The sequence below is a fragment of the Zootermopsis nevadensis genome, unplaced genomic scaffold (assembly GCF_977971745.1).
Source record: "Zootermopsis nevadensis isolate Lab colony 2312 unplaced genomic scaffold, Znev_1.0 Znev_ptg000061l, whole genome shotgun sequence".
NCBI lineage: Eukaryota > Metazoa > Arthropoda > Insecta > Blattodea > Termopsidae > Zootermopsis > Zootermopsis nevadensis.
The window spans coordinates 7,361,818-7,388,456 of NW_028259192.1; the positions used below are offsets into that span (position 1 = coordinate 7,361,818).

Here is a 26,639-nt window from a genome sequence, read left to right on the forward strand (position 1 = left end):
CCTTAAAGAGCTGGCGTCTGCAGTTTAATGTGTTGTTAATGTTTATGTATAGCACAACTTAGTTCTGAACCCTCTGCTGCGCGTACGTTTATTGGAGGAAGTACTCACCACATCCCGATTTTGGGATGTGAGTCACTGCTGGTCTGTGCTTGTGTCTTCTTTCTTTCTTTCAGGTTAAAAACCATCTTCCCATCTTTTCTTAGGGTGGCCAGCATTCGTTTTTTCTCTTGGCAGTCGGTCCTTACCTATTCTGACGATACTATTCTCTTCCATTTTATCTATGTGGGCATCCCATTCTCCTCCTCTTGGAGCTACCCATTCATTTATTGGTTGGATATTGCACATTTTTCGAATATCCTGATTTCTCACACGATCTCTCCTTGTTTTATCAACAGTTCTTCACAGAGCTTTCATTTCAGAGGTTTCACATATTTGTTTCTGCGTGCATCCCAAACACAGAGGCAAGCTTGGACCCCCATGCTTCGGGAAAAACGATGCAATTTAAGGTCGATGTGTTTTGCTTAGACAAATGCAAGGCACACAAATGGAATTTTGTCGCTGCATTCAAAGCACCGAAGTAGACACAAAATATATATTATCGTATTTCATCAAAATTACTTTTTGGAACTAAGTTTAAGGGTGCGGATCATGGTGAGTTACTTTCATTGAACACACACCCTTCTTCAACATGCTTTGCATTTGGTTTACCATTTCCTCCCTTCGTGCAAACGCTGCACTATTAAGTGGTCTCCTTATAGGCAATGCGTCTGCAGTTTCGATCTTGTGTTTGACGGCATTTATATACTCTTAAAACTTTTCGTTCTCTCGTCATGGAACTCGCTGGCAATCCTGAACAACACTGGATCTATAACTACGCATTTTTGCTTTAAGAGATGCGCTAACTTGCCATGCAAGTACTTTCGTAATTTCTGGTTTTCCGAAACTTCGTTTATGGAGAGAATCAGACACTCGGTGTAATGTTCTGGTATTCCCACAATTGTAGATTTAGGTAATATGATGGATTCCTCACCGAAATTCGCCAAACAAACATTGTGCCAAACGAGATATTAGGAGTCGTTGTCATTGTCTCATTCCGACTCGAGTGGACTTTTCAGCGAGTGGTTCGCGTAATTAACGCGTGACATAGGAGCTTCACGATCGCTACGCTGAGGCTCCCTGCGCACACGGGATGCGCCCTGGATTGCGAAAAAAACCCTGTTTTGGCAACTGTGCTGGCTCCACGCACACAAGATTTGGAGAAACTTGGCGCTTTCCTTTGAAAACCTCTTTAGATCTCAGATAAAGCGTCACAGACGTACAACATTTCACCAAACACGATTTCGATTCTGATAGTTGAATTGTGCTGTTCTCTTGCTTCATAATTTCCAGTTGGCAACACCGGAGCTACGGACGGGTCAGTGATACTACGGGAATGCATTTGAGAGTTGGTTTCACTTTCAGTAACAATAACCTCTCTGCGTTAACGTGGCGGGTGAGGAATTTGCTGCGTAGGGATTTGGTTTAAAACCGCGTGCTTACTAGAACTGGATCCACCGATTATGGCCGCTGACCTTGTAGGGAGTGCCCAGTATGCGGACCACTCAATGAAGGAAGGAGTTTCGGTCGGTCAGTACAGTCTGTGTCAGTACAGCAGTGTAGAAGCCTGATAATTGTTGTCTTGTGACTGTGCTGTGTTAACAACATGCCATCTGTTCGTTGCAATCTCCTTTCTGGTCATTGATAACGCCTCGAATCACAACACTCAGACAAACCACCGACGTCTTAATCAAATAAGGACGAGAGGAAGGCCTGGCTATTGGAAATAAACATTCCATTTTGTGACAAAGTGTTGAAAGTTCAACTGTACGATTTAATAAAATTAAATAAGTCAAAGCACAAATATTATGTGATAGATCCGATTTTAGCAGACAAAGAACGTACTGTGATGAGACTTCCGCCATGCCATCCCGATTTAACCCCCATTGAACTTATTTGGGCGGGTGTAAAACAATGGGTTGCAAGCAAGAACATAACATTTAAAATTAAGGACGTAGAACATCTGTGTCGCCAGAGATGCGAAGAAATTGGGCAAGAGGAATGGGAGAATGTATGTCAGCATGTAGAAAAAATAGAACAAATTTATTATGGGCAAGAAGGCATAATCGAAGACGCTATTGAACGTATTATAATTGAAGATAATGGAGTGGACAGCAGTGGCGGTAGTGATGAGTCGAGTGTCATGTCAGAAAGATTTGTCTGTGAGGAGTGGAAGAATTGAAAGAGGCCCGAAGAGTTGTGAAGAAGATGAAATTATCTAATACTCTCTGTAGTGTTAATTTTCTAGTGATGTGTAGTGTAGTGAAATCGACTTTCCTGTGTTACATACCGTGGTAATATTTTATTTGGAATGTACTGTACGCGGCCTGCTGCCATCCCATCCAGGAAACTTCTGGTAAGTGGCTCGCCCCGACGTTCCAATTCACAAAGTTCAGCGGCCATGAACGCTGGAACGCAGTCTACCACACGCTCTTTCGAACAAAGCTACCTCTACGTTTAGTGAAGTAATATGTTTCGGAAACAAAACAACTTAACAACACAGTAATGTTGAACATATGAAGTGAAGGACAACCACAGAATGTTCAAAAACTTATTATTTTGCCTGTAAGAGCTGATTACTCGCGCGGTCTCTGCAGTTTTACATGGAAATTGGAAAACAGTTTACAATTCTGAACTGCCAATTTCACTGGATAGAAAGATATTCTAAACCCCATGTTAAATACTCTCAAGCCAACACGTACCTTATGTGATGACGATGGCCTGTTGACATCACAGACCAGCACATCTTATCGCACCAACAGACGAAACCATAATAATTACAACTTCCTTGAACTACCAACTGCAAACACGGATGCTGAATCTTGTAATTCGCAGTTGCTATGGGCGACATAAGCAACTTTTCCGTTCCGATGTACTCGCGGATTTAACCGACTACGTAAGTTAATTTTACTTGTTCAGCTATGTCGTTAAAGGTAATGCAAAATTGTACTATCTGCTAACCAAAATCATACAACGTGTCCACTCTAAAATTCTAAATATGTGCCCTTATTTTCCCCAATCCAATTCAAAGCAACAATAATAAAGGTGACAACTACCTGCATTACATACACCGCATATCAAAAGTACGTATGTTGGTCTGTTATACAGTGGTTGTGACTAGGGGATTTGCAACACGCAATTTATTCTTCAATGCAAATAGTGATATCAGTTCTGACATAATACATTCTGGATTATTTAAGTACCTTATTTTTCCACTGTAGAAGGCTCTCACTCAACATTGACATAACTCCTGTCTTCCTTCAAAAAATGTGTGCGTTTTTCCGAATATGGTATGATTTTTAATTGAAGATGCTACTAACCTGTATCTTCTTCTTCTTAAAGTGCCTATCCGTTCCGGATGTTGGCGATCAGCATAGCAATTTGAGCTCTACTGGCTGCTACTTGAAACAGCCCTCCAGTGGACATCGAGAACTAAAATACTAACATGTATACGTATTTATAAATCATAAAGGCCAACAACTTTGCCGCAAAAATAATGTATTTACTGCAAATAATCGAAGTTTGATGCCGAATCCATAGGATTTTATTATGAAGTGGGTTCTTTGAAGTGTAGGGCAGTAAAATATTTGTGAAAATAAAGATTGTGAGTCAAGATGTATAAGGCATAGATATATTTTGTGACAAGCGATAAATATCAGATGCGATAAGGGAAGGAGTTCGCCGCAAACATTGCTCTTGAAGATTTCTGTCTTCTGGGTTGTTGCGCTGTGTAGTCTGGTCGATGTTTACCAACGTTTCAGAGGTCATACTGCCTCCATCATCAGGGCGATGAGTATAAAGATTTCTGTCTTCTGGGTTGTTGCGCTGTGTAGTCTGGTCGATGTTTACCAACGTTTCAGAGGTCATACTGCCTCATATGGACCTGTCGTCAGACAGAATACTAAATAATAATAATAATAATAATAATAATATGAGGTGGTCTAGCGGTTAGAACGCTGGCCTTGTATTCCTGGGGTCTCGGGTTCGATTCCCGGCGGTGCCCGAATTTATAACTTGTGTTGGGCAAGGCCGTGGTCTAGGCAACACGGAGTTTTCCTCCGGGGGCTTCCCCGGTTTCTCCGTGGCATTCACACACAGAAGAAGGCAATGGCAAACCACTTCTGGATCATCTGCCAAGAACGTATATGAACAGGTCCCAGTCCGAGAAAAGGATGGAAGGATCCTGTTCATATGGACCTTTTGTCAGACAGAACACTAAATAAACAATAAAAATGTTTGAAACATGTGGTAGAAGAAACTTTGTTTTGAGATATAAGATGCACACTCAGTGACCAGTAGATTGGAATCTGTAGACCGCGGGTGCCTTGTGACCCGTTGCTCGGTGTGGTTGAGGACTTCCGGAAGCTATCCCGTATTGGGCAGTACATCGACCTCGGACTACGCTAAACGATTACCACGCGGAACAAGCGACTGTCGTATCGTCGAGAATTACAATATCATTAAACATAACGCTATTTTTGCAGTCCAGGAACTAGAATGCCTTCCCGTCTTGTATTTGTAAGGACGTCATGACTTGTCTCAGACACAAATTACGGTATTCCGGAAACTTTTGGAAGAGAAAACCGTTGTACGGATTAATTTTGAAATGTACAGTCTGGTGCGAAAGCTAGGACATCTTGAACCGGAAGTGTTGAATACCTCGTGACCTTGTCTTCATCTGTCTGTTTCTTCATTATATTGTTGTAACAGTGTGAACCGGGATCATTGTTACAAGTATGACTGTTTCTTTTGATATAATTGTTACAGTTGTGTTGGTTTTGCTGCTTTCAGAGTCTTTCAAAGTGTACACTTTTCCAATCCGTCTTTATTATTCACATCGCGTGTTCAGTTTCAACGCGAGACGTGAAGAAAATTGTCCATTAACAAACTTTTCAGTAGCTAGAGCCAAACAAACGGTGAGAAATGTTTGCCTTATAATTTTCTTCCTTACATCTGTGTCGCCATAATGTGATGTCGCTTTCCACGAGACTTAGAAATCTAGGACTGAAACGCCGAACTAGGTTTGAGAGACCCAGATGCACGACTATGGTCAAAGCTCTCATCGAGTTGTACAAAGCGTAACCTACAAACGTTAAGACAAAGTACGGTAACGAACGCTTATTTTCTACAAATTCATGTACCTGCTATTAGTTTTACGTCGTACATGTAATGCCTATAGCAGTGGTATTCAACCTTTTTTGTTCGCGTACCCCCAGAAATAATTTCTCTTCAAATTTGTACCCCTAAAGTCGTTGGTGTATAATTCAAGTTATACATAGTATATAATCTACATATAAAATAAATGAAATAAATTACATTACTGATTATTCAGTTTTTATAATAAAATAACATATTTTTTAAATTTCACGTACCCTCTAAGATGTTTTCGCGTACCCCCAGATATAATTTCTCTTCAACTTTGTACCCCCAAAGTAGTTGGTGTATAATTCAAGTTATACATAGTATATAATCTACATCCAAAATAAATTAAATAAATTACATTACTGATTATTCAGTGTTTATCATAAAATAATATATTTTTTTAAAATTTCACGTACCCCTTAAGATGTCCTCGCGTACCCCAGGTTGAATACCACTGCTTTAGGCCATGCTGTTGTTCACTACAGATTGTTGTGTTCTCACGTGTAGATAAATTAACGTTAGAAGCGAATCGTTCTATTTGTGTGTTGAAAGGGCAAAGTTTTAGGAATCAGGAGCCAAGGATCAGGGCGTGTGAAATAACTACAGAATCCTTATTCGGTCTTAGAAAGCGGATAAAAAATCCGAAGGTTTGACACCAAGAAATCTCGCCATTGAAGCATAACCTGTTTGTCAGATTATACGTAATCACAGCGCAGATTAATTACGAATCTGAGTCCCTAACTTCTGGGTGAATTGGTCTCCTTTACGTTAATCAGAATTCAAGATAAATTAACTGTAAATGGAAAGAAAGTTCAGTGCCAGAATATAACACGCTGATCATTAACAGAAGTTCATATATGCATGTAATTGAGTATTTATTACATAGAAGTAACAAACATCGATCGACTTGGCCTTGCTTTATTTTCTACCAAACGACAGGCACCATTTATTACGCACCTCAGTAGCGACAGTGGTACAGTCCGTGAAAAATATTCCACACGGTCAGTGTTCAAACAAGAGGAACTGAGATCCTTTCAGAACATATTTTCACCATGTTTAGAAAAAGTTTCTCCAGTTTTATGCAAGTTATAAAAGAAAATCACATCAATTAATAAGAGTAGTTGAATTTATACAGCTTAGTGGTTTTTAAATAGACCAGTAGATCGCCTTTGTGGTATTTAAAAGGGACCACAAAGGGTTAGAATTTAATTTAAACACATGTATTTTTAAAAGTAAGTAGGATTATGTGTTAAAATTTTATATAAAATTCTTTCTCTTATTAATAAATCTTTAAAAATTTTAAGTAGTGCGTGTCTTTTAATGAACTTACGTATTTGTTATATTTTTGGATTATACAGGATTTCGATTATCCAGGAAAATATATTTCGCAACCAACTCGGATTATCTGCAACCTACTTTAGTGGTTTAGAGTTGAGGAATTAAACATTAAGAATTGGGCGAAGAAATAGGAGGAGGGATTGTACAATTTTGGATTAGCAGATATTTGGCGAAGCCAAAATGATTAGGCATTTGGGCACTGTAGAGAAGTTTCCAGAAACAAAGGACTCTTTGCAATTGGAGAAGGAAGATGTAGACACAAAGTTTTAGATTGTAATAGGGAATATTTTAGGAGAATTATTAGGATAAAAAGTGACGTAGATTAACATGCAAAAAACCAATTATTACATTTACTGAAATAAATATTGTCAAATGTAAGTGGGAGAGTGAAGTTAGTAAGATATTATTGAAAATATGGGGCAAGATACAAGATAACTGCAGATGTAAACATTATTTACACAACATAGCTAAGGCGCTAAGGTGCGTGGATTTAGAAAATTAACTTACCTTAAGAGACCCCACACACACAGCCTTACGTACAAATGAACACAGCAAATGTACTCGTTTACTTACGTACCTGATGTAGGCCTCCTCTTAAATATTTGCTTCTCGATGATGGCTGTCTTCTGGGTTGTAGTCTGCTGGAAGTTTACCAACATTTCATAATTCTCTGAAACCCAGAAGACAGCCATCCTCAAATCCTCCTTGGTTCTGAATCTCTTGCTTTCGCCCGCGTTTAACTTCGACCACCCAAAAGAACTTTGGCTTTGCCCGTTTTGAAGTGACGTGTTCACAGACCAAATGCAAATTGGCGACCGCGTTTAATCCAGGTTAGTTACACGACCATTTCTCACGAGATCCCGGCGCAAGGTGGTCTCCATGGATACTATTTCCCTCCCGCGTCGCGTTTGCACGAAGCTAAGGTCATCTCTCCCATTATTACAAAAGAAAATTAAAAACAAAATTCCATTTTAATTTTTTTTGGTCAGTGAAGTTAAAAATTATCGTCTGAAACATTTAAAATTGACTTCGCCCACTCGCGCTCTCAGGCTACACGAATTTTAAATGTTTTGGTTAACTTTTAATTACAAATATAAAAATGAGGCTTACTGTTACACTTTTTTGGGTGTCATTTATGGGCCGGATGGCGATCCAAGACGTGATTCCCCCAGTTCTGGTACGATGTAGATTTATGCCAAGAATTACGAAATAATTGCCGGGATTGTTTTTGTACTTTCTACCCGGAAAGAAGAAACTTGTTAGTTTCCTGGGAGTTAACAATAAATTGCACCCTCTCGCATTGTAGCTAAGAGACATTGAATAATTACGTAAACAAAGTCTCCCTGTCGCCCCGCGTGCTGTTGGAAAGCTGATTTTGTGTGATGACGCACACCTCAGGGCGCCCGCTTTGAAACCTGACCGACCACGGCTCAGACGATGTTCAACGCCCGGTGGGACATTGTCTACTTTCCTTTAAACGTTCACACGAACAAGCAAAAGTCAATTAATAATATTCAAATTATCTATTTCGTATTATTTCCATTAACGTAACATTCTCACAGCTTCGTAGTTTTCGGACGTCGTATCAAATACATTAGATTGACATCGTATTTGCATATTTTAACACGCGAAGAAAATTCTTAAATTATAAAACGTGTTCTTAATTCCTAACCTCATTTTTGTGATTAACTCCACTCCGTTTATAGTTAATAGAAATAAAGGTAAGCATAGAACACGCGCGGCCGCCATGTTGTTAAAGAGCGTATGAGAAGTTAACGTAACACAATTTTTGTACTGTAGGATTTGAGGTTTTCACGGCGGCGAGTCTAAAGATGGACGTCTTCTGGGTTGCGCCGTGTAGTGTGGTAGAAGTTTGCCGATGTTTCGGAGGTCCTTGCTGCCTCCATCATCAGGGCGTCAGTGTTACTACCTTCTCAAAAATCCCCAAAACCCAGTCCGTACAAATGTTAAGGACGAGGAATATTGGCAACCTCGCGCCAAGGGTCTCAAACTTTTTATACGTGATTTTGTAATAGGCCGCTGTGGAAAGGAAAATGTTAAAAGCTGTAGGTAGAGCCTTTCATGCTCCAGAGTTGTGGCTCGAAGGTACATTGTTCCGTTATGCAGACGTGATTAATAATGTCAAATTTACTTTTTGTATTAATAATTGAAATGTTATAAAGTTTAACAATGGGATTAAATCAGAAGTGTCTGAATGCTAACAAACGCCTATGCAATAAACGATGTTGTATTCAGCAAAACATCTTTTATTTGTTTTCGTGTGATTATCGGCTTTATTATTCAAGTTATAAAAACATATTTTCACTCACTGTCCACAACAATGTTAGTGTTTTCTGATGCCTTCGGCAAAGACATTGATAACCAATATGGTTTGCTGAAATGAAGAGGTTTTCGGAGAAATAATTAAAATGATTTGTTTCTGTTAAGATATTTATTTATTGGATCATGATGATGATAATAATTCAATTCATTCATATAAGAAGTAATTAATTTATTTCAACAATAATAAAAGTAAAAAAACGAAACTAAATATATAAATGTAACATATTCAATTCAATTCATTTATTAATAATAATTCAATTCAATTCATTCATATAATAAGTAATTAATTTATTTCAACAATAATAAAAGTAAAAAAAACGAAACTAAATATATAAATGTAACATATTCAATTCAATTCAATTCATTTATTAATAATAATTCAATTCAATTCATTCATATAATAAGTAATTAATTTATTTCAACAATAATAAAAGTAAAAAAACGAAACTAAATATATAAATGTAACATATTCAATTCAATTCAATTCATTTATTAATAATAATTCAATTCAATTCATTCATATAATAAGTAATTAATTTATTTCAACAATAATATAAGTGAAAAAACGAAACTAAATATATAAATGTAACATTTACAATTCAATTCATTTATTAATAATAATAATAATAATTCAATTCATTCATATAATAAGTAATTAATTTATTTCAACAATAATAAAAGTAAAAAAACGAAACTAAATATATAAATGTAACATATTCAATTCATTTATTAATAATAATTCAATTCAATTCATTCATATAAAAAGTAATTAATTTATTTCAACAATAATAAAAGTAAAACAAAAACGAAACTAAATATATAAATGTAACATATTAATAATAATAACAATTCGATTAATTTATTGAAACATATTTCACAAATAAATGGGCTAAATACAATACCTAATTAATATAATTCAATTTGATAATTCTAAATAAAATAAATAATACCAAGTAACAATAATAATAGTTCCATTTAACAATAACAACGACAATAATCTCAAATATTAAACAGCCATCGCAAGGATAATTTTGTAGCAAAATTCCCACTTCCTTCGTGGATGATTCCGAAGACTCCACTTCTTAGGTCATTAGGTTGTCAGTGTCCTCCAGCGTAACCATCCAGGTAGTCAACTAACATCGCCAAACGCTGATGTGCCGGTGGTCTCCTGGGCCAGGGATTAGTTCAGATGCGCACAGAAGGCAGACGAATCTCACGTGTCCCAGTGGTTGTAAACTGTAAAGTTAAGAAGCAGGAAAACCCGAGAGTAAAAGTAGCATTGAAAAGCATTTATGAGAAAAATACTTTTAACAAAACTATGGAGTATCTCAAAAAGATGTAAACACACATCAGCTGATTTAGTCTACGTGTTCAAAATGTTGAGCGGAGAGCAGCTGACTGATAAGGTTAATTAACACTCGTTCCATCTTTTAGGAACAACTCGAAGCTTTGATTTAGTGGGCGTAAGCCATGTCTATTTAACCAGCACTGAGCAGACACATTGTTGAACACGACGCGTCTAAAACTGACAACAATGGGAAATGTAAACACAAGCCACTTTTTTTATAATACCGAGCTGTTTCTTCTTTGTGAGATACTCAATGTCAACACAGCATATTTCACTTTCCAGCAAGATTTGATTTGAGCGTTCTGATTAATTTTACTTTAAAAACTGAATTTCTCGGAACAGTTAACATCTACACGGACACAAAACTAAGCCGTTTGTTCTTTCCTAGCAAAGACACGCGAAACAAAGCCTGCAGTTGATTTGTGCATGAATTGTCAAGAATCCATCGTTGCCATAATTGATTTCGAATTCGTTTCTTACCTGCACTCCAAAGCTTACGTTTGTTGTATTTCTGCGCTGTTTATGAAGTTGGTTAAATCGGTAAGGATGTCGAGTGGGAAACAAAGCTGTCGTAATCTTTTAAAAAATTGCTATTCAACATTTTCTTTTAACGAGTCATTTTAAACAGAATTTTAAAAAATTTAAGCCAAACAAATGAAGTAATTTGTAATGGACGATGACCAGAGCTTCGTTCTAATTTAACCCTCGTTTTAAGGGACTTCCAATATTATCTGTGAATAACAAGTCTCACTCGATTGCCTGAAGGGAATTTTAGTTTCGTGGTTTTCCTCAGTCCGCCTTAACAAATGCTGAGATGGTACCTTAAATTAAGCCACGACCGCTTCCTTCCACACCCTTTCCAATTTAATATTCACTATGATCCACCGAAACGTCGTTTAATAAACTGAAAATAAAAAAGTCAGTAAATAACACAGGTAACAATGGGCGAAAACTACAGAAATGTGTCGTGTCTTTTCAGACCCTCTGACATTTATACGGGGACAACAATGAGAAGTTTCCTTTTAAAACATCACAGATAATTTTGTAACGAAAGACGTAAGTTCACTTAATAAATATCTGACCTGTTATTGTCCCTTCCACACTCAGTTCACTGACTGACGTATGTCGCCGGAACATTACAGCCGGAGTTCTCTTTCCCCGGAACATTTCTTCTGTCCTTCATTAGGCGGTGACCCCAGAAGTTGGCTTTCACTGGGTCCCGGTTCCTGAAACAATCCACTCAGAGAAAAGATTAGTTGTGAGGGCGAACATGCCTCGTTCAGGCAGACGTGTCCGTGCAACTCTGACCCAGTCCAAATGTTGATTTCAGCGCCAAAATGGATTTCTCGAGATAAGAATAGGCCAATTGCAGGACACGACTGATAAAACCTGCGCCTTCTGCTGCAGACGAGTAGTTCTCCGTGATTTTTGTCATCTGCAAATCGTCAAAGATCGGTGGAAATAGGACGGTTTCATCCAACTTTGTCAATCCCGGGAACCTCTTCCTCGCATCACTGACGTATTCATGATCGTATTCGTATTTACTTGTCAGGGGATTCCCCGCCAGCACCAGTTCTTCTAGAGGAAGGCCCTTCAACCAATCCAGTTTCCTCATCTCAGGTATCTTGTTCCTTCCGAGGTCAAGGACTTTGAGATTAGGAAGTTTGCTAGGAAGGGCGCTGAGGTTCTCGAGCAGGTAAAGTTTGTTTCCAGACAAATCAAGTACTTCCAGACCGGGAAAGTTCTTCGCGACGACGTCCAGCACTGCCAGCATCATGCTGGGTACGAACAATGCCACAGGAAAGTTGTCAACGAGGTCTGCATCCGTGTGTAACCAAGACAAGTCCAGGGATTTTGAGTTGGCTTCGTATCGCCTGGCTATGACCGTCTTAATTCTCTCCATCGCAGTGGAATCGGTCACGACCTGCGGCAGTCCGGGCCTCACTTCCACCAACAGCGTTTGTCCTCTTATGGCGATCTCGTCCTTCAAGCTGGCCAACTTTTCTGCAGCATTGCAGTCGTCTACGAAGAACGAAGAATTTCTTCCCGTGACTCTGTAGCAGATGGGAATGAATTCCGTCGGCTCAACATTGGCCATAAGAATCGCCAAGACGTAGTTCTTTCTGAAGTTCCCTCCGTGATGAATCGTAACTTGGAACCACATGGCTGCTTTACGTAGACTTTTTTCAAGGCTGAGCACCAATGGTACAGAGCGCCTGAGACGCTTTAATATCCTCCGGTCACCTGAATCCATGCTTGGAGTTTTGACGACTGTACCACCAGAACTTCCTGTCTCCTCACGGTGTTTCGGATTATAAAGTTTGAATCGCCTATTACACTTTCCACTCGAGCCTGGTTTGCTAACCTTACCACCACGTCCAACACGGGCATCCACACTCAGATGTTTTTTTACAGATTGTCCGTTGAGGTTACTCACGGCATCAGAAGACTCTCCGATAACTCGGACGCCCTCGATGTTGTCTGTTTTTTCTGAATACCTCATTCTGGTGTTGTTGTTAAACACAATTCTTATTGCTTTGATCAAATGAAAAGGTTTTGAAACGCCTTTCTTAAAAATTCTGATTAACTTCGTGAAATGGTGCGACACACGTCTAGTTCAGATCACTCACTCAACCAGAATGGCGTCCTGTGGCGCAATCCTGCAGATGTGACGTCACAAACCGTCACAAAAAGTCGCAAACCGTAAAACAAGAAAATGTAGACATTATTAAATTAAAATTATAAACAGGATTTTTTTTGAATTGTTTTCATCGAAAGAATCGGATTAATAAAACTTGTTTCTGCTTTTTTAGAATTGTAACTGAAAGTCGGCCTCATCTGCATTTCCTGTTCTCGATTGTCAATTGTTTAGATTTGCAACTCTTCAGAAATCCTGCCACAAGGGTTAGAATCAGAGCCATCTGTAGTCTGCCCCGCGAAGCTTCTGTGTCACGTTTTGTTAATAATAACTTGAATATTGTTTATTATTAATTAAATGCTGTATTAAATTACATTTTCCCAAGTCTTTTTGAATATGAAGCATCAGTATTACGCCGTACATACACTTAACCCTTTAAAATCGAGTGGTAACAATAAGTACCGTTTGCTTTAACAGTCAATGACACTGCAATATACATTTATGTGTTTTGCAAGATTCTAGTTGTAAACAGAGGTTATTTCCTTATCATGAACTTGTTCATTTTTGTAATGGTGATGTGTTGTGTTACGTACTGAAGTCTTGCATATTATTTAAGACTTTGACTGTACATGATTCATTGTTTTGAAGAAACGAACTTATCCAAAGAATGGATAATAATTCAGTCCGTTCTTCAAAGACAAGCACCATTACAGAGATCGAATTTGGAATGCCGTTTAAGGAAACAATCTTACGACGCCCATTAATGCAAAATTCAGTTACTGATTGTTGAACCAAGTGGTAAATATATTTATCAGCGTTCTTTACAGGGTTAATGTCATGCCGGAACACAGCCTGACGTGATTTTACTCGTTGTATTTTCATTAGTAATAACAGTGCAGCAAACCCTTGATTGTCCGATATGTTTGGGATAATTGAAACCCCGGATAATCGAAACCCCGTATAATTGAAACCATGGATAATCTAAACCCCGGATAATCGAAACCACCTTATAATTGAAACCCTGGATAATCGAAACCCCGGATATTTGAAACCCTGGATAATCGAAACCCCGGATAATCAAAACCCCGTATAATTGAAACCCTGGATAATCGAAACCCCGGATAATCGAAACCCCGGATAATCAGCAAAAAAAAAAATGACGTACAGATACAACAAATGCGCAAGTTTACTCGCAAGCAAATACTGCCTACGATTTTAAAGATTTGCTAAGAGCAAAAAGGATTTATGTAATGACAACTATTAAAAAAATATTTTAGTGTATTCTGCTGTCCTAATCATCAGGTTTTAGTAATATTTTGATATGTGTTATTACGTTAAATGTGGTTGTTGTATTTATTCGTATCTTTTTAAAGTTACGTTCTCTACAACAGATTTCCTAACCTAACTTTTAATTTTCGTTTAAAGCAGACAGACCGCGGATAATCAGGAGTCTGCTTTGCTATTGAATCTCCTTGACAGAGGAAAAAAATTGACCAATTTTGTGTGTGTGTGAGCAGAATTTGTCAGCTTTCGCCGGATTCTCTCTTCGGCGTCATATTTTTTCTTCGTCGTGGTCAAGAATTGTTTTTGCGTTTTTTCCGGAATTCTTGCTGCTGATTTACGGGCGCCTTATTTTTATTGTTCGCTCGTTGATATTTCACTTAAATAAACAAATTGTGAAATTTGATTCTTCACTCATTTCCCGGGGTATCGCCAAATTTGAGGACTGTCCGTCACGAAATAAGAAATGTCTTGGAGATTAATAATTCCTGAAAAGGGAGGGAGACGAGGCGAAAGATTTCTTTTGTTCCATTAGTTGGAATTACGTCACTCCATTTCTTGATGAATTTCGATTTTCTACCGGTTTAATGATGAGGTGAAATTTCAGGCCGGTAAGGACGGTAATGGCAAAGAAGGCTGTTTCCTGGGGGGGGGTGGGGGGGCAGCACCCCAGAAGAGTTATCGTCAAAAATCACAACACCACATGGAATCTTATATTAATGCATGTAGCATTTTTGTGTTTGTTTTTAAAAAAGTTTTACGAACAACGTCATTTCTTCAAATGCTTCAGTTTTAAGATTAAAAATTACAAGACAATAATTTTTCCCGTTGTTTTGTATGGGTGCGAAACATGGTCTCTCACTCTGAGGGAGGAACACAGATTGCAGGTATTTGAGAATCTGGTGTTGAGGAGGATATTTGGGCCTAGGAGAGAAAACTGCATTATGACGAGCTTAAAAATCTGTACTCCTTCCCCAGTATTGTCAGGGAGATTAAGTTGAGAAGAATGCGATGGGTGGGAACTGTAGCGCGCATGGATGGGTCAAGAGGTGTGCACCGGGTAGCCTGAGGGGAAGAGAATTCTGGGGAGACCTAAACGTAGATGGGAGGATAATCTCAGGCGGGGTCTGTGGGAGATAGGAGTTGAAGGGGATTGGATTTTGTTGGCCCAGGACAGGGTCCGGTGGAGGGCTTTGGTTAATTCGGTGATGAACCTTCGGGTTCCGTAAGCCATCTGGTTGGTTGGGTCCACTATTTGGGAATCCTGAGGGGAAGAGACCTCTGGAGAGACCTAGACGTAGATGGGAGGATAATCTCAGGCTGGATCTATGGGTGATAGGAGTTGAAGGAGACTGGACTTTGTTGGACCAGGATAGGGTCCGGTGGAGGGCTTTGGTTAATTCGGTGATGAACCTTCGGGTTCCGTAAACCATCTGGTTGGTTGGGTCCACTATTTGGGAACCCTGAGGGGAAGAGACCTCTGGAGAGACCTAGACGTAGGTGGGAGGATAATCTCAGGCTGGATCTATGGGAGATAGGAGTTGAAGGAGACTGGACTTTTTGGACCAGGATAGGGTCCGGTGGAGGGCTTTGGTTAATTCGGTGATGAACCTTCGGGTTCCGTAAGCCATCTGGTTGGTTGGGTCCACTATTTGGAAAGCCTGAGGGGAAGAGACCTCTGGAGAGACCTAGACGTAGATGGGAGGATAATCTCAGGCTGGGTCTATGGGAGATAGGAGTTGAAGGAGACTGGACTTTGTTGGACCAGGACAGGGTCCGGTGGAGGACTTTGGTTAATTCGGTGATGAACCTTCGGATTCGGTAAGCCATCTAGTTAGTTAGTTAGTTAGTTAATTACGTAGCTTCAGTGTTTAATGTGCGTTTCAAGGGTATTCCAGACTTGTGGCCTGCGTTACTCTGCATCATCATCATGCCGATGCTTTCGATAGTTTGGTAATTTATTTAGATATCTTCTTATACGTACGGACTGTGCGGATAGCAAGACAGATTCACAGCGAAGCAAGTAGTTTAGGAGTATTTTACGGATCAGTGTGTCATCGAGCAGGTTAGTTAAACAGTAGCGGCTTGACTGTCATTCTGGAGGTACCGGACTCTATTTTGGAATTAACTGGCTTTTCTTTCGGAAGTTTTTCATGGGTATTTCTGTTTCGCGACCGGATTTAATTCGTGAGAGGCACACACAGTTTTATTCAACATGTGTTACGACGTTTCTGTAAAATATTCTACTACATACGCGTATTGACACTTAGAGAATTAGATATTGCAGTGACACCTGTTAAGTGTAAACTACACTAGGTTACTCTCATAAACACAACACGCGGAGACGGATAACGCGAATATTTTGCATTATCTGTTTGGAACACCTGTTCTATCGAGTGCAGAAATCTGTTGCCTTACTTTGAAGTAGTATATCTCGTCGTTAACGCACTTGAAAGCTTCTTTGTTTAAACGCCTTACCCGTGTTATAAACAAATCTTTTCTTGTATCGGCGCATCTCGGTTGTTTTCGGAACTTTTCGCTGTCGTGTACATTCAATGCAATTGCTCGACCGTGCCGTGCGCTCTGGATGGCTTTTACCGGTCCGTTACGATGAGCCTTTCTCATCGGTGTCATGGGGATGATAATAACTGGAACAGATGAAAGTCTGAGGGGAGCAAAAGTTCGCCTACTTTGCAAAAGAAAGGACGTTTCAGTTGAAAAATTTTGGCTTCGGTATCTAAGGCGGTGCGGGGAAATAGGGAAAATTACGCAATCACGAACTTCTCAATGCCCGGCCGGACTGGAAAAAGTCACGAGAGGAGAATTCGCGAGGTGTAAATGTGGATAATATTAAAAGAGATAATTGAATAAAAATTTTCTTGGATATTATCCATCGTCTAGTAAATATAAAACGTAAAACAATGTTTCGGAGATGGGATCCTATCTCTGACTTCAGGTTCCTACACAGTTGGGCCCACTAGATAGAGATAATCCCTATCTCCGGAGACGGAGATAGAATCCCATCTCCGAAACGTCGTTTTACGTTTTATATTTACTAGACGATGGATAATATCCAAGAAAATTTTTATTCAATTGACTCTTCACCATCGTCAAGAAGTTTTAGATTTGATATTAAAAGAGATCTTAAGAAATATGATTCTTGGGTGTATCTGGCAAAGTTTATGGTCCTGTGGTTGACTGTAACGATGATCCTCCGGGAATTTCTCGACTGGCTTAGTGCTCAAAATGGATTACTCCACTGAGTTTTGTCATCATCTAAAATCTAATTAAATTTTTACAGAAACGTTTTGAAAATATTATGACAATCCGATTTCTTCTGTTCAGAAAAAAAGTTTAAAAATCGACATAACTTTTTATTTAGTACAGAATATCTGCGCAATGTTGCAAATTTTATCCAAATCCGTTCAGTTATTCTCGAGTTTAATCGACTGGACAGAGGGGCGGACATACACGACCATCTCAGACTGCGTTCTCGCTATACACTTCGTGGAAAGAAAGCATTATAATATTATTAAAAGAAATCAGTCCGTACCGCGAAGAAAACACTTCACTTCGCCCCTATAAAGATCAAATCATTACGTAAATGATCGCTGTTTACAATGAGAATCGTACATAACCCATTTTTACATAATGAGTCTTTACTGAGTATTACAGCAGCTGGAATACGTAATTACAATTTGGTTTTAAAGGTTTAATAACCTACGTAACTTACCATCGCCGTGGGTCGTAATTTCACGTAAAGGCGGGAGGATAGGTCTGGAACTCGTGAAACCACTGTCGACTCCTGGTCGCCTCGGTCGCCATTGCAGACAGAACGCAGTTTTGCCATTGCCCTCGGCTTCTGACCGAGTAAACCGATAACAGTTACCGAAAAACATGCTCTGGTAAGCCCCGTAGTTGTTACTGGGAACGTGGCAGGGGCACGAATTAGAGTTTTTACCTTAAAAAAATTTACAACGCATAATCCATTTGTGTGACGTGAATGCAGATTGTACACATGTAATACCTTAAACGTAATCGTCCTTAACACAAAAGAACGCGCGAAGCACAGTTTTAACATAAATCTTATGTTCTTAATCTAACAGCTAACAAGGGCAGAGATTACTCGTGGAATATTTGCAGTATATTACCGAACGAAATAAGGTTACTTAGTAGTAATAATAATAATTCATTTATTAAAGCGTTTGCCAACAGCGAGGAACCAATGACAAGCAAATACTTATGATAATAATAATAATAATAAATATGTAAAATATATAACACCTCACGCTAAATATGTTTAATGCATGTAACACGTGATAAAAAACAAAATATATCTCGGAAATAGCTGCTACACTATGTACCTCAGGGGCAAGGTTTGTCTCGGGTACATAGAAGTAAAGTGAAGGTGGATACAGCGTGTTCCTCCGGAACGTGGGGGGTCTACTCGCGGGTTTACAAGACGTCAAAACCCAGAACGAGTTTCAACTCTTATTATCTTACGTTGATGCAAAGATGCAAAAGTATTTATATTAGAAACAGACAAGAATCTGATAAATTTGCCTTGTATTTTGCAATCGTGTTATCAATTTGTGTGTGTGTGTTCCTTGTTCCATAATTCATGACGAAGATTTTAAAATAAATCCCATGTCAGCTGTTTTCTTTGTATGCTTGGTTTAATGACAGATTTATCTTACTTTACTCAGGGACTTATTTATTAGCCATGGTCCAGGTATCGCTCTAATGAGGTAGACAAGTTAGGACGTTCAACGTCATCTGGGATAACTCTGGGATGGGCCGACATACCAAACATATTTCAGCTCGCAACCTCTGGGTAGTGAAGAAATCTTAATACTCTCATCTGTAACTGGTTAACTGTAGAATTGTATGCTCCAGCTCGAGAGGCCTTGTTCGTATTCAGCGTGGTTGAACTTGTGACTGTCATTTGCACCTACACGGTATGTGAAATTACGAAAACATTTGATGTCATCTCGCATTCTTCTGCCTTGACACCAGATTTTGACAGTTCCAGCATTGAAATCCCTGACCGCAGATGTACATTCCCCAAGTTGGCGATATGCAGTACAATATAAATTGTCTGATATTTTAAAACACGAAAGTTCTCAAGAGAACATAGGACTAAAGCATTGTACTCATTTTCGAACTCATAAGGCTAATTTCCCCAATATCTGTTTTAATATTATCCTCCAAAGTTGTTTATCTGACTTAGATTTTTAAAGCTATGCTTGAATGCCATTCGTTCTGTAGAATCTGTCGTTAATCTCCTCATAACTTATTCTCAACCACATTTAGTCTGTTCTGCCCACAGAGGAACAGCGTAATTTTCTCTCTTTTCTAAAGGATCCCGCATTTGAAGGAGGCGACAGATTTGTGACCAGTCGCGATGTCATCATTTCCATAGTTCCAAGTCTCAAATAATAACAACAACAACTCGAAATACCAAGATGTCCCTTTCAGTCAGTGACCTACCTCTGTCTGTTTGCTTATAAATAAAAATATAATTTAATTCTATTTTAGAGCTCAAATTTGATTATTTTTGTCTAGTGGTGATAATGTGATATGTATCGTGGAGATGGTCTTGTCCACTTTTAGACTTAAACTCTCCTAAAAGCCTGACGTTACTCTGTTACCAGGTCAGAGATGAAGTCCCTAACTTAGGTCCGGGGGTATGATATTCCTAGTATCTGAAGTCTGCAAATGAACCTCAAAGCGTCTGTCTTGACACGTGGTTCCAGTCTTCGCCAGAACACTGCCATTTTGTGTTCTGTTGAAGTTCTTTGTGATGAATTCTGGAACATTAGGTCTGCCTTGAAATAAATCAAGTGCTTTTCTCGTCTGCGTCTATTAATGCATTTGATGCTAAACTAGCTTTTTTATTTCAACAAGTATTATTAAATTGCTCAACTGATGTTGTTTGACGTTTTCACGTAACACTGTTAAACGAGATCATATATATATATATATGTATATATATATATACATAAGCAAACAAAAATTAAAATCATTGTACTTTGACAGTTATGGTAACTTTGTTGATAATTTTATTCTCTCTATACAAATTTAAAATATATCTTATTACATTTCACTTGCCGCTAAGTTGTTTAAAGCGATTATGAATTATACTAATTCTGTATCCCGGCATTCCTCATAAGAATCTGAATCATTATTTTTAACCGAATAATTGTGTGCATTTTTATGGTAATGCACCGCTAATGCATCAATAAAGAAGCATGTGTCATGTATCTTAATGTGTGTCACGTGATTGGACTCGCATTCATGCATACGTGTTTGCTCTGTCACATGATCTACGAATAATACTGACGCTGACTCACTGCTCCCGTGTTCCTGCAATGCCACTGTCTTTTAAAGTAACATTTATTATATCTTGTTTGTTACATTGAATAACAACGTTGTTGAACACCTAACTATAGTCCGTTGTGTGAGAATTTATTATATTATTTTCTTCCACACATTCAGTCTGATGTTCATATTAAGGAGGTCAGCGTAACGAATATCATATTCTGCCTGAGAAGTGACTTCAGATACAGCCCAAATGATTAAGTAGTTTATTAAACTCAGTATCATATATCTTGGGCTTGTCATCAAATAAGAGAAATTATCATATTTTCCATTTGAGGTACCAGAAAAGCGATGATTTTTCAGGCATTATTTTTTTAAGGCAACAAGTACTTAACAATGCTTTGCCTCATTTAAAAACACGGAATAAGTCATATTAATACGACTCATATATAACTACAATTCAGACTATTATAAAATAAGCAAAAGGTTTGTATAAGGCAGTGAAATGTTACAAATAAATCCACCATTACAAAAAAGTATATAAATTATACTAACTATTCGTATAATATAAAGATGGGAAAACTTTAAGAATATTAAGTTTAGGGATCAGTTTATCATCCACTTTAAGTGGTTATCAGTTTGAAAACCCACATTTACTGACTCTTTATATACTTTGTGTCATAACCAGTATTTAAATCATACCATGGTGAATTATTTGTTATAAATGTTACTATATTTATTTTATCTAAATTTATGGCTAGTTTGTTGGCAGTAAACCATTTATTCATTCGTAAGAGAGAAATATGTTTGATGTTGTACAGAAATCATCGAAACGTTTACTAGAAATTTTTGACATTTGTGTCATCAAAAAATGTTGGTTATGTTAAGATATTTATTGTTGGAGGAAGGTCATATATGTATATAACTAAAAGCACGGGCCTTAGAATTAACTATAGAAAACAAATATTTACTATAACGTATGCCTAATTCAGTATGAAAACACAAGTACATACAAATAAAAACTGATTTACAGAGAATATGTAAATATTAGTTCTAAGATGACGCCATTTGACAAGATATTGTTTTAATACCACAATATTTTGGTTACTAGTTACTTGATTTAAATTTCTGTTCTCACAACAAATTCTAAATTTCAGTAACTACGTAGAAGCTCTTTTAACTCAAATAATAGAGATGTTTCACACCTAACCTTAAAATGCTTACAACAATTCAAGACATTTTCAAAGCGTATTATGTACAGTAAATTAGATATAACAGTATACATAATTACGTTATCTTTTCATTTATACTGGACATGGCACATTGATTATACAGGCCACAGCTTTTTCCTTTCAAATCCCTACATTCTCAGTATCCATTGCCACTTTCACATCATATTTAATAGCCACTGAACCCTTGGAATTGAAACATATTGTTAAATCTCAAATGTTTTTTTAATGCTTGTTTGTAAATATGATTAATAAGAATGTGTGAGCAATGTTTTCTACTGAACCACGATTTGTGCTAGCAAATGATTCTGTTGCAGTGGAAACGTAGCTGAGTCCAGTGGAGACCCACTGCAACAACATTGATTACTACCTTCCTGATATGGACAACGTAACAAAACAGTTCTCAGATGATGCTACGGCCAGATTACGTGAGTAGCTCTTAGTTTCAAGTCTAGTAACGTGGTTTTGGACAGAAAGTTTAAGATATTTCTCATTTCTTAGGTTATGTTAGGTTGGGTTAGGTTAGGTTAGGTCAGATTTAGGTTAGGTTAGGTTAGGTTAGGTTATTGTTTCTTTCTTTGACATAGAAATTTACAGTTTAAGGTACAGAGTAACTGCAGATATATTAAGTAAGCAGTCACAGACATCTGATAAGGGGCAGTCCTCCAGTTTGTTATTTGGGCAAAGGCCCAACAATTCCTCACTGTACATAAATGTTGCCCATTATGAAATAATACATAGCGTCTTGAACTGTGACAGATTCTTTTGAATAACCCGAGCAGTGGTTGATAGTGTGGACTGGATTAACTTAGTTGATTATATAGACCAGTAGTAAAAGTATAATATTTTAATTCGTGTTCATTCTTCTCCTGTACATTTCGTACTTGTCATAATCTTAATGATAAATGCCTTAAACCTATTCCGCTGACCTTAAATCAGCTTCGTAAACGATTATATTGATTGCTACCAGCAAGTAATGGTGTTTCTTCATATTCTCATGTTACAGATATGAGTCGATCAATGATAGCACTGTTCATTGTGGCATTTTTTGCTGTATTTGTTGCATTCTGGACAGGAGTTGCTGGTTGCTGGCGTCGGTCTCCCGGCAACATTACCTGTACTGCCATTCTTATGCTGCTGGCTTGTAAGTAGCAACTTCTTCTTCTGTGGCTCTCCAGTTCGTATTCGGTCCATGGCTTCCTCAATTCTCCTCTTCCATTCGGTCCTCTGTTAGATCTGTCTGTCCGAGGCTTTGATTGAGGTTTCGAAACATCTTCCTTTTTACGGTGCAAGGTTGTTAGCCTTGCGACCAACCCCCAACCTGCAGGACCAGGGTACCTGTCTTAGTCTGACCTCTCCCCCTCGACCAATCTGGCTAGGGAGACCCTACCAGTAGCTCTTGGGGTCACTGAGGTACTCGGCCCCACCACTACGACAACGTGCAGGTACCATTAAGTGTGGAAATAGGAACTACTTGACTGTAATTCTTCAAAAACATAATAAAATACTCATAAAAGAGGTCACTGATTGGCTGAGGTCCACCTAGGAGCACTGTGATTGGCCACAATTGGGGTCTGTATGATATCATGAACATATAACAAAGTATTTATCACCCTGATGACAGAGGCAGCAAGGACATCTGAAACATCAGTAAAATTCTACTAGACTACATGACGCAACAACCAAGAACACAGCCATCTTCAGACTCACTGTCGTGAAAACCCCAAATCCTAGTTACGAACATTATCGTTAATAAAATATGTATTACTAATTGAAATATTGGGGCCCGTTGTTAAAATATGTTATTTAACAATGGCAGTAGGAGAGAATATACTAAAATGATATTTGATCTTTAATTTTGAAAATTGCATGCATGATGTTTGTTTTCCTCTGATTCTAAATGTCTTCATTGAATTTTGAGTGTAATAATCATTCCTGGCTTTGAATCCAAGCGTACTCTGCATATCGTAGAAGTATAATGTATATAATAACAATCACCACACTGATTTTCATGCAGTCGAGGATCACAGAGGAACATTCCCACATTTAATTTGTTCTACTTGATACTTTGATATTTGCAGATTTCTTTTTAACCTTGATTAGAACTGTCCAGGGATTGAAATCACCTCCGTCCAACAGCCAGCAGGTTCACTTTTTTCCTTTAACTTGATGATGGAAGCAGAACCAGCTTCTGAAACATTGTGCTTTTAGCTAAAATATTGGGTGATGAAAACACGTAATTTTACTTGGTGACCGTTTTCAGGTCTGCTGAGTGCCGGCGGAATGGGTCTGTGGCATGGCGTGGAGTGCTACGAGAAGGAAAAAGTTGTCGGTGAGGAGTTTTATCAACAGTGGAACAATGTGAGTCAGGAAATCCCAACCGATTCTCTAAATTCTTTCATCTGATTATGAAAATGTTGTCCAGTAATTTTAAAACTAATATTCTTCAAGTTTTAAAGAGGCGAATCACTCCGAGCTACGATTAGTTTTGTTCAAAGAATATTTTACATACAGAATATGAGAGGATAGATAAAGAATGATACAAGAAACAGATTAATACATTATAAAATAAAGTAAATTAATTTTCAGAACTTTTGAATGACAATGAGGATTTATAATTTGAGAGTTTTTGAACTATTTATTTTTTATGTAAATTTTAAAGGGTTGTTACAATCAGGATTAATAAATTCTTGGAATTTGTCCACCATCTGATATTCAAAAGTACGCAACATTTCAGAAACAGATCCAGTTTCCAAAACGTGTTCTGTTGAATACAAGACGATGGACAAAGTCCAAGAAATTTAGTAACTCTTGAACTGAAAGTGAAGTAAGCTTAAAGCTAGCGTAATTATTCCAATCATTACTTACTCATTACATTGGGCCATATGTGGGTTTTCTTTGCCTTCCATTAATTTCAATTAGTCATTCCACACATCTTTTATGGAGAAACACCAGTACGCCTGCCTAATTTGAAGAAAGATAGAAATAAATGCTAATCACATTTCCGAAACGTGCGACTTTAGTTCCAAGGCAAAACAAAGGTGAAGACAATTCGCTTGGGCACCCACACTCGCTGGCTGATAAGTTTGTAGGTGAGAAAATTATCGTTGATGAATGGATCAAACATGCGCGTTCCAGTGTCTTGATGTCGGCACGTCTTTTCTAATGCATTTGTTGCCCTCACATATTGATATTATAGAAAATGCCTTGAACTTGAGACTTTTTAAGTTTTCTTTTCGTGCTTTCCTCATGCCTTGTTTTCAATTCGCGCCCAAGAGTTTGTGCTAAGGTGGCTACGAAGGCGTCACGTCCATCCGAGTTTCGTGAATTACTAGAGGACAAACAATCTACCAGTTATCATCAACTGAACCACTTAGAACAGAAATCAAACATTTTTTGGTCATTGAATTGAGATTGGTATAGATGTCTGATTAACCCTTTGAAGCCGAAGCTCATCTAAATATTATTTAATAAATCAGTCCGTACCGCGAAGAAAACACTTCGCTTCACCATTACAAATGACAACTGACGCTGTTTAAGGAAATAATCGCTGTTTACACTACGAAACCCTTGCATACAAAACGCAGAGTTATTAACTGTGTGAAGCAGGTGGTACATATAGTTACCACTGGGTCTTAAAGGGTTAAAAATGAAACTGCGATTTCTTCTTCCTTCTTTTTGGAAAAAAATCACTTCGAAACTGCTGTATCGAAAGGCTCATTGTCATGATCGAAAATTCACTTGGCCTACTGTGAGGTCCATAGAACTAAAACATATTAATGTCCCACTGTTTCACTGCACCGAGTATGAAGACTAGCAGATGACAAGATGGCATTAAGAAATGCGGCCATCTTGGTATCCTGCTTAGCATTCTAGGACAGTGGAATCTTGTCCTATTATAATAAAAGCTATCTCCATGGGGATCTAACATAATTATTGAATCAAGATAAAGACGTTGTATTCTAACGTGTGCTTGACTTTCACTGCTATCACAGGACGTCACATTGTTTGACTGTATAATTGGAATGTTTAAATACGGTCAACCTGCATGTTTTAGTCATAATTAAGCCTAAATGTAACATAGAATTGGTAAACCATAAATTTTGGCATCGGAAAAAAACTTCTCTTTCCACATAGCACATTCAATAACGATATTCATAACGTTCTTAAAATATACAAAGGGTAGCCGACATTTAAATTTACATTAATTTTGAGAATTGTACACAACGTTACGTTATTGCTAACGATGGTTTATGCCTTTACATGATAACTGAAAATTCATGTCTCTCTTTGTTCCGTAAGCTGGTGGTAACTGCATGTAATGTATGCGCTGAACACATTCATTAGGCGCTATAAATAGAGGTCTACTTCATAACTTATGAATCGGTACAACGTGGGTCTTGATTGGCAGGAAAGCGAGCGTCGATGGGAGCTACGCGAAACGTGATTGGCCGTTATTACTGTTTCCGAATTATCCGCCAAGATAATTAAAAGTCCGAAGTGCCCGTATATTCTGATAAAACATCCTCGAATGGACCAGTTTTTAACCCTTTATGGCGCATGCAGCAACTGGTTCGACTTTGAGGACACAACATCGAGCATCGAGAATGAACAGAAATTGGAATGAAACCGTACGTTTCGCCTAGGTCACTAGTTTGCGGATAGGAAGAAAACAAACACATATACTTCATAATCCAAAAACCTTACCTAAGACACCGAGTTTTGAAGTATTTCCGCTGCGAAATGTACTTGTAATTTGGGCAGTAATGCTTCCTTCCTGCTACACTCCCCATCAACCCCTCGGATCCCATTTACTTCAAACGGACGTGGAGCGCACGGTTTCATCCCGCCCACTGTATTTATGAATTTATTTCGTTCTCATAACATTTCCTCTAACACCACT

The 26,639-nt window shown here is 38.2% G+C and overlaps 2 protein-coding genes across 4 annotated transcripts; one reads left to right on the forward strand and one right to left on the reverse strand.

Moving 5' to 3' along the window:
- Nucleotides 1-9,756: 9,756 nt before the first annotated feature.
- Nucleotides 9,757-12,968, reverse strand: LOC147871166 (nuclear RNA export factor 1-like). Of its 3 annotated transcripts, none has more exons than XM_087340283.1 (3): nt 11,350-12,968; nt 11,089-11,171; nt 9,757-10,155 (listed from the first exon to the last, which is right to left on the reverse strand). In XM_087340283.1, exon 1 carries the CDS (start codon nt 12,768-12,770, stop codon nt 11,547-11,549), a length of 1,224 nt encoding a protein of 407 aa, XP_087196409.1. In that variant the 5' UTR covers nt 12,771-12,968; the 3' UTR covers nt 9,757-10,155; nt 11,089-11,171; nt 11,350-11,546. The 3 variants fall into 3 exon arrangements, with proteins under 3 accessions (XP_087196409.1, XP_087196408.1, XP_087196407.1); XM_087340282.1 differs by having other exon boundaries at nt 10,748-11,171; XM_087340281.1 differs by lacking the exon at nt 9,757-10,155 and having other exon boundaries at nt 10,722-11,171.
- Nucleotides 12,969-22,115: 9,147 nt separating this feature from the next.
- Nucleotides 22,116-24,401, forward strand: LOC147871167 (uncharacterized). The gene is made up of 3 exons (XM_087340132.1): nt 22,116-22,164; nt 22,743-22,880; nt 24,000-24,401. The coding sequence occupies exons 1-3, from the start codon at nt 22,116-22,118 to the stop codon at nt 24,140-24,142; spliced, it is 330 nt and encodes a 109-aa protein (XP_087196258.1). The 3' UTR covers nt 24,143-24,401.
- Nucleotides 24,402-26,639: the final 2,238 nt, after the last annotated feature.